The sequence below is a fragment of the Empidonax traillii genome, unplaced genomic scaffold, assembly GCF_003031625.1.
Source record: "Empidonax traillii isolate 1590-97213 ecotype Southwest subspecies unplaced genomic scaffold, ASM303162v1 scaffold428:size834259, whole genome shotgun sequence".
In the NCBI taxonomy this organism is placed as follows: Eukaryota; Metazoa; Chordata; class Aves; order Passeriformes; family Tyrannidae; genus Empidonax; species Empidonax traillii.
Window position 1 is genome coordinate 777,552 of NW_020955621.1, and position 12,964 is coordinate 790,515.

A 12,964-nucleotide genomic window follows, 5' to 3' on the forward strand; every position below is an offset into this window, starting at 1 on the left:
AAAAATTACTAATGAAATGTCTGAGCCTTATAATAAGTTCAACACAGAAAATCCGAGATATATATTTTGTTCTTCATCCTTGGCGGGGGTAAATAGCTGGCAACAAATACAAGTTCATTTCCAAGATGTGCCCCAAACCCCTTCCTCTGATGTGTGTCCAGGCTTTAAGTATGTGATTTTAAGCACTGACAGATGAGTGGGATCTCCTCTGCTGGCTTCAGGGGTGGTTGGGTCAGGCCTTGCCTCACAGGGAAGTGAAAATCCCAGTGTCTGCTCACCCTTCTTGCATGCTTCCCTGTGTTTTCCCAGGGAAGCATGCAGAATACTGCTGCTCCTGGCTCTCTCCATCACTGGGAGGCTGCTGTGCTCTCATGTCAGTGTGGCCTCTCAGCTGGAGCTTGGGGAGTGCAGCAGCCAATCGGGCAGCCTGGCAGCCCTGGCATCCTTCATCAATCTCCCTAAGTGTCTTCAGACTCAGTTAGGAACATCCACACCACTCCTCCTCTCTCTGCAATGACCTGAAGCTCCAGCTCTGCAAGCAGTGATCAGTGAGGCATAATGCAATGCAGGGCAGCCCGGAATAATCTGGTTGGCATCCAAGGATGTATATTCACCGAGAGGCTGAGGAGTGTGTCAGCATTTAGTTTCAGTCTAGCTGCACTTTTCCTGCAGCACAGAATCACAAAGTCTCCTCCTCTGGATTGGGACTGATCCTTCACCGGGAGCCTCTGAAAAGACAAAGTTTTCCTCCCTTGTTATTGCTGTACCACCATAACCTACCAAGATGTGTGACTGCTTTCATCTAGTTCTTCCTAACTGGCCAGGATCTCCAGCCAGTGGTGGGCTTACATTTTCTATATTTTTCTGTATTCTGCTTCTGCTTTCCCCTGCTCTGCTCTCGCTGCGACTCAACCTCCCAGGAAAACCCTGCAGCTGCTGGCGTGTGGCTTTCTCTGATGCTGCATGAATCAGATAAGGAAAAATAGAGTTAAGAAAATCCTGTCGTTACCTCCTCTAAACTTTCCTGCGTTATGTTGAAGCTATGCTTAAAGAAACCTTTGACTCTGTAAACAAATTAAATTCAGCTGTCTCTAACTTACCTGTTTCGGGTTGCATGCCTTAATTCACGAGCTTGTCCTTCATTTCTCATAGCAATTAGGAAGCAAGCAGCAGGAGTCAGTGCATGATACAGCCCACCTGGCATTTACAATAGCTAAAGCTGTGCCATGTAGTGTATGTTTGCTAATTCAATGTGTCCTATGCTCTGTACTCGGTCTGTTGGCTGGACAACACAGCACTCTGGGAGAAGGGCTTTTTTTTCCTGGGTTTCCCTACTGCAGAGCAGAAGGAAATTAGCAATTTAACCTAATTTTTTTTTTAAAGGGGAAAAGATACACATTTTAATATAAAATATCACTGAAGCAGAACAGTGATGACTGAAGGAATGAGTCAAAGAAGTAACGAAAACCAGTTCTTAGCTGGCAGAAGAGTATCAATAAATTACAAATCTGCTCTTTAGTTTATGCAGAGATTGACCTGTTTTAAAATAAGCAACTTGTAGTCTTGGAGTTGTGTCTACAAAAATGCCAAGAATCTGAAATTTCTACAGTATCTTTTTCTCCCTAAAATATACAAAAAACTGTGTTTATCTACATTCTGCAATAAATTTCCTCGCTATTTATTCTCGTAGAAGAAGTTATAATCTACAAAACACAGTCTGTAAACATTTTGATAGCCTAAAAGTAGAGAGCTTTTTTTTGTTAAAAAAAAAGTCTGATTATTTCTGCTTTCTTTTGTAAATAGTTAGGATTATATTTTCCAAAACAATGGAAAGTCAGAAACTGCTTGTCAAACTCCCAGTCCTATTACTGCCTGAGTTGCCTTGTTGAAATCAAGGAGACGACTCAAGGAATGAGTTATATCTCTCCACCCAGCAAAAGATACAGTCCAACCCCCCTGCTTGTTACCTGGTGTTTAGATTAACTAATTGAATTGCTATAAGGTTATAGCAAAATGTTTTAGGACTACACTCTGACAGTATTTTAATATGATTTATTCAAAATATATTTGACATAGTTTTGGTGAAAATATTTTCTTTTATAAATGTGACTTTTCCAGTAGTATCATTTCCTTAATGTTTGTCTGCCTGCACAGATTTACTTATTTAGCAAACAAACTAGTTTTGTGGCTCTTAAGACTCCTACTATTTATCACATCAGAGACATTCTTGGGACTTTTGGGTGCTACCTAATAGAAACAAATAAAATCAGAGCACTAACAGAGCACTCCACAGAACCAACCTCCAGGCTTTCCTCACGGATCAGCAAAAGTTGGATTTTCAGGTGGTTTTTTTTTTTTTGGTGTAAGGAATCAAGACTCTACCATGTCACGAACATGGGTTGTTATTTCTCTGGTACCAGCTTTCTGGTGGTGTGAAAGGATGCTGTGGTGGGTCACACCCAAGGGGAGCATCTTCTGCACTGGGTCATGCCCCAGCATCAATTGGATCCCAGTACTTGGGAGGTGCAGAGCAGGAGCGGGGCCATGGCATCTACAGCAAGGTCTGAGCAGGGAAAGGATGAGGCAGGGAAAGAAGGTTGCATGTGAAATTTGACAGGCATCTGTTTTCCAAACAGTTATTGCTGATGTTTCTTGACAATGGGTAATCTCACCCTCAGAGGTCAGGGTGTGGCAGGGAAAAGCAGTTCTGTTTTCCTCAGACAGGTAGGCTGGCTGGCTGCCCAGGCATGTGATATGGGTTTGGGAAAGGAACATCAGCATGGTGATGAGGCAGGCTCATCCCAGCAAGGGTGGAGGAAACCACACCGTGAATCCCACATCAAGCAGTGCGTATTAAATGCCTCGTTTCCTCCACAGCATGGAAGGAAGGCTGGTTAAAAATAGGCTCATTTTGTAAGCTGCTGTCTCTGCTGGCTATATTCATCTGCCCTTGCTTTAGCTGACTGTCATGATGACACAGGTGAGAAACAGATAAACAAAAATTTGCCAGTTTTCTTTATTGGCCAGGCAAGCACAGGCATGCACTTGGATCTGACATCTGGAGGATGCTGGGAGCATTTTGCAGTTGTTGATGAACATGTTTTTCGTGGATAATTTTTGAGTCAGAACAACAAGAAGCAGGAGAAGAGAACGTCTGAATCAGAAAACCGTGGCAATTGGCCAAATCCCGAAATATAAAGGTCTTTCTAGCACAAATGTTTTCTACACCTATTCTTTACCTTGTTTGGGGCGTCACCTAAATCCTCAGAAGCTAATGGCCATTTTAAAAGACCCCATTCAGTAAGACACTTGAGCAAGTGTGCAGGGCCTCCTGATTGCCACTGGATTGGAGCACGGGGTCGAAGCAAAACAGGTGCCTTAGCCCTTTGCCTGAATGGGCACTTGAAATGCAAGATTGCTGCTTCTCAGCTCTTGGGTTCATCTTTGCACTGTGTGAGAATAACAAGTGGGTTCCTGAGATCAGCTGGAGCTGTGAAAATTCCTGAGCAGGACTCCATTGCAAGGTGTGACATCTTGGAAAACACTACAAGACCAGTAACATCCCTTTTTCTCTGATCTTATCTGCCATGCCAAAGGCAGGGTGTCAATTCCATCTTATGAGCTGCTGAATATGGTACACAAATTTTGGGGATCTAAAACAAAACGCCAGCTCAGCTGCATTTTTTTCTTAGAAATTTTTTCTCTAGATGTTTGTCTACGAGCTTTAACAGCATCTATTCCAGTCCCATTACGAGACAGGAGCCAGACCCCCAGCTCGGGTGAGGAACACTCCCCTGCCTGTCAGGAGAAGCTCTGATCTGGCACATCAGCATATTTCATTTTCCGTCCTTTTACTTCTTTCAGTGAATATAATGTTAAAATGACACAAGTTGTTTCAGTTTCAGCAGACACTCACTCTCTGCCCAGTAATACTTCCCAATACCTACTCTCGTTCTACCCATGGTGACACCAAAATAACTGTGGTGCCAGCACAGACTGAAAGGGAATCTGATTCATCTGGCTCTGGCAGGGAGCTCCCTGCCAGCATCGTGAATCAGGCTCAGTAAATTGCATCCCTCTCTCTGTCTTCCCTCCCTCCTGACTCATCTGCTTCCCTCCAGAGTTTATATTTTTAGTTATTAGTTTCACACTTCTATTTCCAATGGGTACGCACGGGCCCTTTGGTGACTTACGAGCACAAGTGGAAAAGAAACATCGGCATGGCAGAGCCCCACAGGCAACAAAGCTTTCTTTGTCCATCCTCTGTGCAGTGAAGTGTGTTGCTGTTCTCCATCTAGCTGCAAGAAATGGGGATGGTATGTACCCGTCAGAGGCACAGCACATTGTGTTTGCCACAGCTTCTGATTCATGTGAGGAACGGACATACCCCAGCAGCAAACCAAAACCAGCTGAAAAATGTTGATTTTTCTTTACTGCTGCGTTTCAAAACTTCAAGAAGGAAGAAGAATCAGCAGACATCTCAAGTCCTCTTTGGTAGAGTGCTCTTCCCTGAACAATTTGAGCTTGCAATACATTTTACCCAGTGGTTTGTGCACCATCTGTTTCTGTCCAAAGCACTCTGGCTGCAGCAGCCTCTTTTCCAGGGCCCTTATTACTGTGCGAGAGGTGGAGGAATGTGAAGCAAATGCCAGGGAGAGCCCCCACCATCCAGGGCCTCTGAGGCTGCTGCTATTGCTCGTCGATCTGCTGAGTGCCATCGCCAGAGATAAATTACACCCTCGTTTCAGTGTGGGGACCCGCTGCCAAGACAAACAGTCAAACAAACAGCAGGGCTGGGATTGTCCATACAGAGGAGTGGCTGCAAAATAATCCTGGATCAGAGCTTGCAGCACGCACAGTCTCCCACTGCTGGTGTCCTGCGCAGATGATGCGTTCCCCAGAAGCTCTGTGCCTCACGCCCTTGTCCCAGCCACAATCCCATCCCCAGCGCATCTGTCCCGTAGCGTCTGCCAGTGCAGCCACCACGGGTAACCTGGATGTGTGGAGTGCTCAGGGCTCATTACTTAGCAGTGGGATATCCCCATGAGGTTTTTGTTGGCAGTGAGGTTGCAGTAGGGTTGTTTTCTCCCTGGTCTAACTTAAAGTGCACCTTTGGGGATGATGTGGAAGTCAGGAGGTGCAGGAGAAAGGATAATAAACAACTCCCATGGGCAGTGTTGATGTGAAAGAAAAGCCACATAGAGCTGGTATTCTGCACAGGGGAGATTCCTCCATCCTGGCCAGCCTGTGCTAGAGCCTGTTCATCCTGGGAAATGAAGGCCACCAATCTCTCAAACACCAAAGGATTAGCCTTGTCTCAAGGATACACCCCTGCCTTTATGGAAACACAGACAGTTACAAATTCTGTTCAGTCATGAGACACAGATGAGTTTGAAAATGCCTACCAGATCCAGATTTTTCTAGGCTTAACCCTATGTGTATACTAGTAGGAGATACTACAACTAAATAGTAGTGTCTCTGTACCTTGCTGGCGTAACACCCTCATTTGGTGTCCAAGTATCTTTGGGGCCACAAGAGTTGCACAACTGTAACCTTTCATTCCTGCGTCTCCATTAGTTTGTTCCTCTACTAACCCTGCCAGCCCATGTGCCTGTACAGAGCTTCTCCGTGAGGAGAGCAGCCAGGTTTGAGGTTGGAGTAATTAGTCCTGGCTGTGCTTGCAGAATTTCCTTCAGTACAATTGCACCATTAGATTTCTATCAGTGTGACTTCCTCTGTTTAAAAAAAAAAAAAAAAAAAATTACAAGAAAAAATCTATCTACTTGTTAGAATTGCTGTGGGAGAAATATTAGTAAATTAGTGATAGTAAATGAACTGTAATTACACGGTTGCATCACACATACACTCTTTTACCTGCATTTAATGCTGTGTTCGTAGAATTTGTAAGAGACAAGAAACAAAACTGTTTCATCTGTCCTTCACTGCCACAGGGCTTTCCATCTCACCTCAACACAAACTTTGTCTAATGAAGCACACAGCAGACTACCAAACCAGCAGACTAGCCCAGTGTGAGAACATGACACACACCTATGGACAAAAAAAGAAGAGGAAACAGCTCTATCACCTTCACCCTTTTCTTAGGGCACAGAAGGCAAATGCACTGTACAATCTGGGAAGTTTTCCAGGCTTATATTTTATCTTTAAGTTCATGACACACAGCATGGAGCAGAATGCTTTAAGCTATGGTGGTGTCTGATGTTCAGGAGAGATGCTGTGAATGTGGATGAATGCAGAATACATCAGGTTCTTCACGCTTTTGTTTTTGAAGTTTTGGCAGTACCAAAGCAATGCTCAGGTCGGACTGATGAACATCAGTAAATCCCTTTGGAACTCAGCAGTGGCATGAAAGGGGTAAATCCACCTCTGAATCCTGAGGGACCTGGAAGCCTGCTGCCATGGAGTGGAAGGGGAAATGTGATAGCCCCCAGAGAAGTCAGTGCCATATGGAGTGGCTTGCCACAGACAGTCATATTCAAATTTCCTCTGACAATATTTAACAAAACGACAAGAAATGATTCCTCCAACAACCCCAAATTTGACTCGACTGTGACATGGAAAAGACTCAGCAACCATTCTGTGGCCCCCATTTTTCCAGTGGGATCAACATTTTGGTAGGACGGGGACATGAGACAGGGACTTCTCTTTTGAATCATATTGCTGATTTTGAACTAATAAATTCAGTGTGGGATTTCACCACAGCCAGGCTGGACTCTTGATATGTGCCTCTGAGAACATTGCTGCCTTCTTAGTGCCTCACCCTGAAAATGATAACCCTTGTCTTTATTGGTCTCCTATATTTAATTAATGGCTGAAAAGCATCTGGAGAAGGTTGAAGTAGGCAAATTATGCAACTTAACTCCATATCTGATGATTAGTATCACCATACCCGGACTACAATCTCTCTTTGATATTGGGAACAGTAGCAAGAAAGATGCTGACAATGGTGACATTGGTTTTGGCTCTGGCTCATGGAACGTACAGTCATCTCATATCTTATAATCCAAATTACACCAGCAGATTTACTCTGGATTCACACTAGTGTAACTGGAAGAGGTAGTTGGACAACAAAAAGCTTTAGTAAATGGGGATTAAAGCTATGATTAGAAAACCAGAAAGGATTAAAACAGAAGGTACGGAAATGATGAAGAAGGTGAGCCTTAGCAGCAAAGTGTGAAGAAGCTGGATCTCAAGCTGTTGTGAAGGACAGAGCAATTGGTGATGGGGCCCAACAGTAAGTGTTTCTGAGCCTTCAACAGCTGTTCCCTGTATTTCAGAGAAGGGCTAACAACACTGTAAAAAAAGAGAAGCATGGTTGGGCTTCAGTCCCTACATGCATGAGAAGGAGCAGAAAAAAATATGAGACTTGGAGGAAGCTGCACAGATCATCACCAGAAAGGCAACAGTGGCAATAAAAGGAGGAGGAAGAAAACATCCTAGGAAAGCTTTGCCATGAACGATCATGAAGTTATGTCAAGCAACTCATAAACAGCCTTAGGGAAAAGCAAAATAACAAGACTTTTCTTGTCTCACTCTCTTCCGCTTTGTGTCCTCTCTTAATCCAGAGGGACTTCAGCAAAACAGCACAAGAATAGCTGGGCACCACCTAGTTTGGTCTAAGGATAACTTACCTCCTCCCTACCCTATTTCCAGTTCTTTGCTTGACTTGTGTCATGCTTGTCTCTTGCACTCTGATCTCTGTTCTGTGCCACAGCAGGAGTGAGCAGGGAAAGCAGAAATGTTAACCTTTTCACTGTAAGCAGAACATGACTGGTACGAGGGGGAACACACTGCCTTTGCTCTGCCACTGGCAAAAAGGAAAAGCTGCCATTCGCATGCCACTACCCTGATTTCCAAAGGGGAAAAGTTTATAAAGGAGAATATGCTTCTCACCACCATCAATCCTGCAATTAAACTGAACTTTAGCAAAATATTTGCTGGGTTATGTAATAGAGACAGATTACAACAGCTTTCCACATGGTTGAAAACTGCAGTTTTAACCCCCGGACAAACTCCCTTGTGGTAGGTAAAGACAAGCAACATCATGGGGCTGTAAGAATGGTCCAGCTTTGACAAATTTCTAAAATGCATTTTGATGATCCATCTGACAGAATCACTCCAAATATCTGAGCCTGTTTTTCCTCCTGATCTTCTTGGCTATGTGTGGCCTTTCTGTCTTTCTCCCTATCTCTACCTCTGAGCAGTCTCAGGCTATTCCTCCCATTCCTTGGGTGCTTTTTTATCAGTCTTCTCTCTTTCTCAAAGCCCTTGATGGCTTCTGAGGAACCCTTGGAGATGTTCCTCTGCAGCCAAAGAGTTTTCAGTGTTATCCTCTCTGTGTCCTAGCCACCCCTCCTGCCAACTGCAGGTGTTGACAGTGACCTCGCTGTTACCTTAATTCAGTGATCTGTGCCAGGAGTGGGAGCAAAGATGTGGTAGTTTTGGCTGCAGGGCACTGCAGAAACCAAGGTACAAACCCTACTGTGACATTAACCCCAAGCCACCACATCTTCTCAGACGTTCTGTGCATCTGCTGGATCAACCTGCCATAGGCAGAGAGCACCTTCCTTCTTCAGCATGGCTTCAGTCTGGGCTTTGAAGTCTCTCTGTGTCTGATCAGATATTACTGGGGCAGCACTTAAAAACTGGAGAGGCTGAGCGTTGTAGCTAATTAATCGTGCCAGAAAGACACAAAGAATGTTTGAAACTGAAGAGAAAACAAACGAAGTCTTGGCGAGCGCTCAAAAGCAAGGCAGACTCTGCAATCGGCCGCTCAACACGCAGAGAGCCTCCTGAGGGTTTGCAGAAACACGAGAGACGGGAGTGGCCTTTGGGAAGACCTCACCGGGAAGGGCTCACATGATGTGGGGCGGGGTTTGGAGCCAGCACCTCCCTATTGGCCCCACCCTGGGACCTGGGTGCATGAATGACCCAAAGCACCTCATTCATCTCAGCAGGGACAGCTGTCAGCCAGGAGACCGAGACTAAGACTGGGACCGAAACCTGCCCACGGCTTCCAGGTAGGAGCTCCCATCTTGCAGCACACCTTGTTGCTTTGCGTTGTGCTGCCTGGTTGCTGATGTGCAGGAGGAGAGGCACCTGGTGCCCCCAAGAAGATGCAGTGTCTCGCTTCTCTGAGCTTATACCACATCAAGACTTTTTACCTGTGTGTCAGATTTCTTCTCTCTCTTTTCCCCGGCTGCTGGGGTCTGAAAATCTTGTTGGATGTGTGCTAAGGTGTTAAACTGGTTTTATTTCCCTTTGCCTGGTATTGCTCTCACGACAAGCAGAGAGAAGTAAGATACTCCTCATCCTGGCAGAGCAACCTAGGTGCTGCTGTGGCATGCACATTTGCTTCCTTTACAAATGCCTGCAAAATAGAGAGTGGCAAGGAGCTTCTTGAAATGGTTATGCATCATTGAACTTAACTGGCATCCACCCAGGCCCCCAGATGGGAGAAGAAGAGCTTTTTCTAAGCCCTTCCCACATTCTTGTGCAAATAGAAAGGATGAATGATTACCATCCCCAGTGTCAGACAGTTTTCTGGGCCAAATTCACACACAAGCCTAAGAAAGCCAAGGGGAACTGAAACTGGTGTAGCTCTCCCTTCCTTCCGCTTCTCGCAATGACTATATTTCATATGTTCAAATCCTTCTGGGATTGCTTAGACTGACTTTGTGTAATTATTTTCATCCTTGGATTAAACAGGCCAAATATGTAAGCTGGATCTCAGCTTGCTGAGATCTTTACACCATATTTTGTCCCTCTGGCATATATATTACACAGCAGCAGATTGCATTCAAGTAGTTTTTTCAGAATAAAAGTCTGTCTTGGCTTGAGGGTGTCATTTTTCTCGTAATTCTTGCTGCTCTGTCTTGTATGGATACTTCAAAGGATCATGGAAAGATTCTAGCCAGGCAGCAACCCACGCTAGTATCCTCAGTCTCACACTTCTCTGGACTTGGAGCATGCACAGACTTCTTAGCCTAGAGATTGGGGGGAAGGTGTGACTTGATGCAAAAGCCTTTAGCTACATCCTTATTGCTACCAACTGTGCTGGTCCTTCCTTGTTTGTGATCACCGTTGAGGTGTGCAGATTCATGGATATGCCCAAACCTGAGAGATAGCCCTGTTTTCAGAATAAATAGACAGTGGTGAACTGACATTGCTGAAATGGCTGATTGAAATACAAGACAAAAGGATACAAAAAGCTGTGGGACCCCTGGGACGGACCACTGGCTTTGAAATCAGCTTTTAGTTGCCTTGTGAGATGTCAGTAGGTGCAGGAGGAAGGGTGCCCATTCAGTGTATGAGACTGTGTGAAGTTCTGAGTCCATCCTGTGCGGAGACACAGTATTTATGTGTTATGAAATGTTCAGTGTGTTCTATCTGCCACCAGGTCAAGGTCAGCAGGTGCGGTCAAAATTAAAACCAGTATTTTTTTATTTACACCACCTTTCTTCTGGAAAAGTGCCACTTTAAAAAGCTTAAATCTTTCATGAGAGAAAATTACTTGCTCATAGATTTCCAGGCTTTCCAAGGAAATTACAATAGTTTGTGAAATTCTAGCTGTAGATCCTCTGTATAGTGGTCGGCCTTAATTTTTGCCTTGAACACTTGAGGTCTAAGATAGGAATTGTATTGTTTGGCCATCACTGGAGACACCTTGGCTAGAGAAGCCATACCACCCAGTTTCTTCATCTACTATTAATATACGCACAAGTTCTTCCTACAGGCTCTTCCCTATGAACTTGCATGCTACAGCATTTGTGAAATGCAGCTCTGGTAGGTAGAAAATGCACAAGAGACAAATCTTAGCTACAGAGATGAGAGGATTCTTTCCCACCAGACCCATCTCTCCAACACTCCCTTCCTCCTTGTTCCACCTGTTAAATTCCAGCTTCTGCATTGCTCACATCCATCTCCAAGAGCTCTTGAGGTTTCCATCACGTTTCTTGCTCAGTCCAGGTGAAGATGTGTTCTCCTGGGCCAAGCCTTGACTAGGTCCAACCTGTACTTAAACCTAACCCCTCCACCCTACACTTTCTGTCTGTTGTATCCTCTCTCCAGGTTTACCATCTGCAAGATTTGTCCCAAGCAGAGGCTGATGTGCTGCCATCCTCTCCTGCCCCAAGGGATGGGTGTTCCTGGTAGGGACATGTTCTGTCCAGGAAAGTTGTACTGGGGAACAAGCAGGACCACTGAACTAAGTTAGGTAGCTAAGAAAATCTTGCCATGGTTGGGAAGGAAGGGCTGCTTCAGGCTCCTGTCTGTCTCATGTTGGCTGTATCCAGAGAGCATACCCAACGTTCTCACCACCTTGGCTCTGGTGCTGTTCTGCTGTGCCCAGCTACTGGTCAGTTTGGTCTTCATAAAAGGGCTGTTTCTTAAAATTAATGAGCAGCCTTGCTGGAGGGCCCTAGGTAACATCTGGCAGGATGACTTTTTCCTTTTACAGCTCACTGGATGATGACTGTGGGCCTTGAGCTGCTGATTCCTAAACCTGTTCTGGTTCATAGGCACCCCAAGGGCTGTTCTGCAGTGCTGCTCTGTTATAACTTGTTCCCTTGTTAAAAGCCAAAAGCTCCTAGAGATTAAAAAAGTGTAAACTAAGAAAATGAAAGACTCATGCTATACCTGAAACTCATCTCTTTTCTCAGCTGTCTTTTAAGGTCTCAATAAGGCTTCTCCTCTGTGCAGTCACCCAGAACCATGCTCTTACTCCTTTGTCTCACAACCCTTGGCTCTCCTCTCTCCAAGTTTTCTGGAAAGTTAGGTGGGTGCTACAGAACACAGATAAATCCTGGAAGCTGTTGTTTGCATCTGCACTCTCCCTCCTTCCTCCAAATCAGTGCAGGAAGTTAGATTTGCAGCTTGGTTGAGATTTAGGCATTTCTGAGGCTGTGAATAAAACACTGTATGCAATATCCAGGTCATCTGGATTTGCTGATTTTGCACTAGGCTCATGCTGCTGTTTAAAAGTGAATTGGCTGCCCTGCCTCATCTCTTCCTGGGTAGCATGACTCACATTAGAAACCTCCTCTTGGGTATCTAATAGCTTTATTATGGGGTGTGCACATGCAACATCTTTTTGATGGTCTCAGAGTTTGTGAGATGTGGTTAGATTTTCACAGAGACCACACACGATATGATAATAAAACTGACTAACTGGGCATTTGGGATGTTTCACTCCTTCATTCCTTTACTAGTTTTAAAGTTTCAGCTTGCTGCATGGGGACTTCACGTCACCTCCAAGGACTTCTGGTTTTCTGTGGTGCATGATCTGTTTGGTGATAGTTAATGGGTCCTTCATTTCTTGCTGAAAGATGTTTAAAGAAGGAATGAAGTTCAAAATACAGGAGAAGAAATTAATTCTTCTTCCCCAGAGGAAAAAAAATCCATTTCTCTTTGAGTGAGAATTTTATATCTGAATATAAACGATGTTTCACTTGCTTTTCCCTCTTGAAACTTCATTGCTCAGCAGAGACATGAAAGAACCTTTACAGCAAGGAGTGAGAGAATAATCAGACAAGCCAATCTGCAGCTTTTCTGCTGTGATTCCTTGGAAAAATGGACTATATAAATATTCTAATGCAGGGAAAGAATAGTCCAAGGCCACGGCATTATGGATGTGTTTTCAGAATTAGTCTTGGAGCTGAAAATGATGAAAGCAAGGAGAGCAGAAAGCTGTCTCCGAGGGGGTCATGCTGGAAACTCTGAGCACCCCATGCAGTGTGCAGTCCTTCCAGCTTCTCCTGCAGCTCTGCAGGAGGCAGGTGGTAATATTCATGCTTCTTACAGGACCCCTCCAAAGGAGAAGAGCTTGGAATAGAGAGTGAATAAGGAACTCTCTGAACCTAGATAGCTGTAGATGAGAGAGGAGGGAACACAAGGCAAATCAAATCTGGTTAACTGCTATGTTGGTTTTGCGTGCTAAGCAAAATCT

At 44.7% G+C, this 12,964-nt stretch overlaps 1 protein-coding gene across 1 annotated transcript in view; it reads left to right on the top strand.

The window, feature by feature from the left end:
* Positions 1 to 329: 329 nt before the first annotated feature.
* Positions 330 to 12,964, top strand: part of LOC114062718 (protein AHNAK2-like) — a gene marked incomplete at its 3' end in the record, with an annotated part of 56,368 nt that continues 43,733 nt past the window's right edge. Inside the window, exon 1 of the mRNA XM_027894457.1 lies at positions 330 to 839. Coding sequence (XP_027750258.1) covers positions 785 to 839 — 55 coding nt within the window. The remainder of the gene's footprint in view (positions 840 to 12,964) is intronic.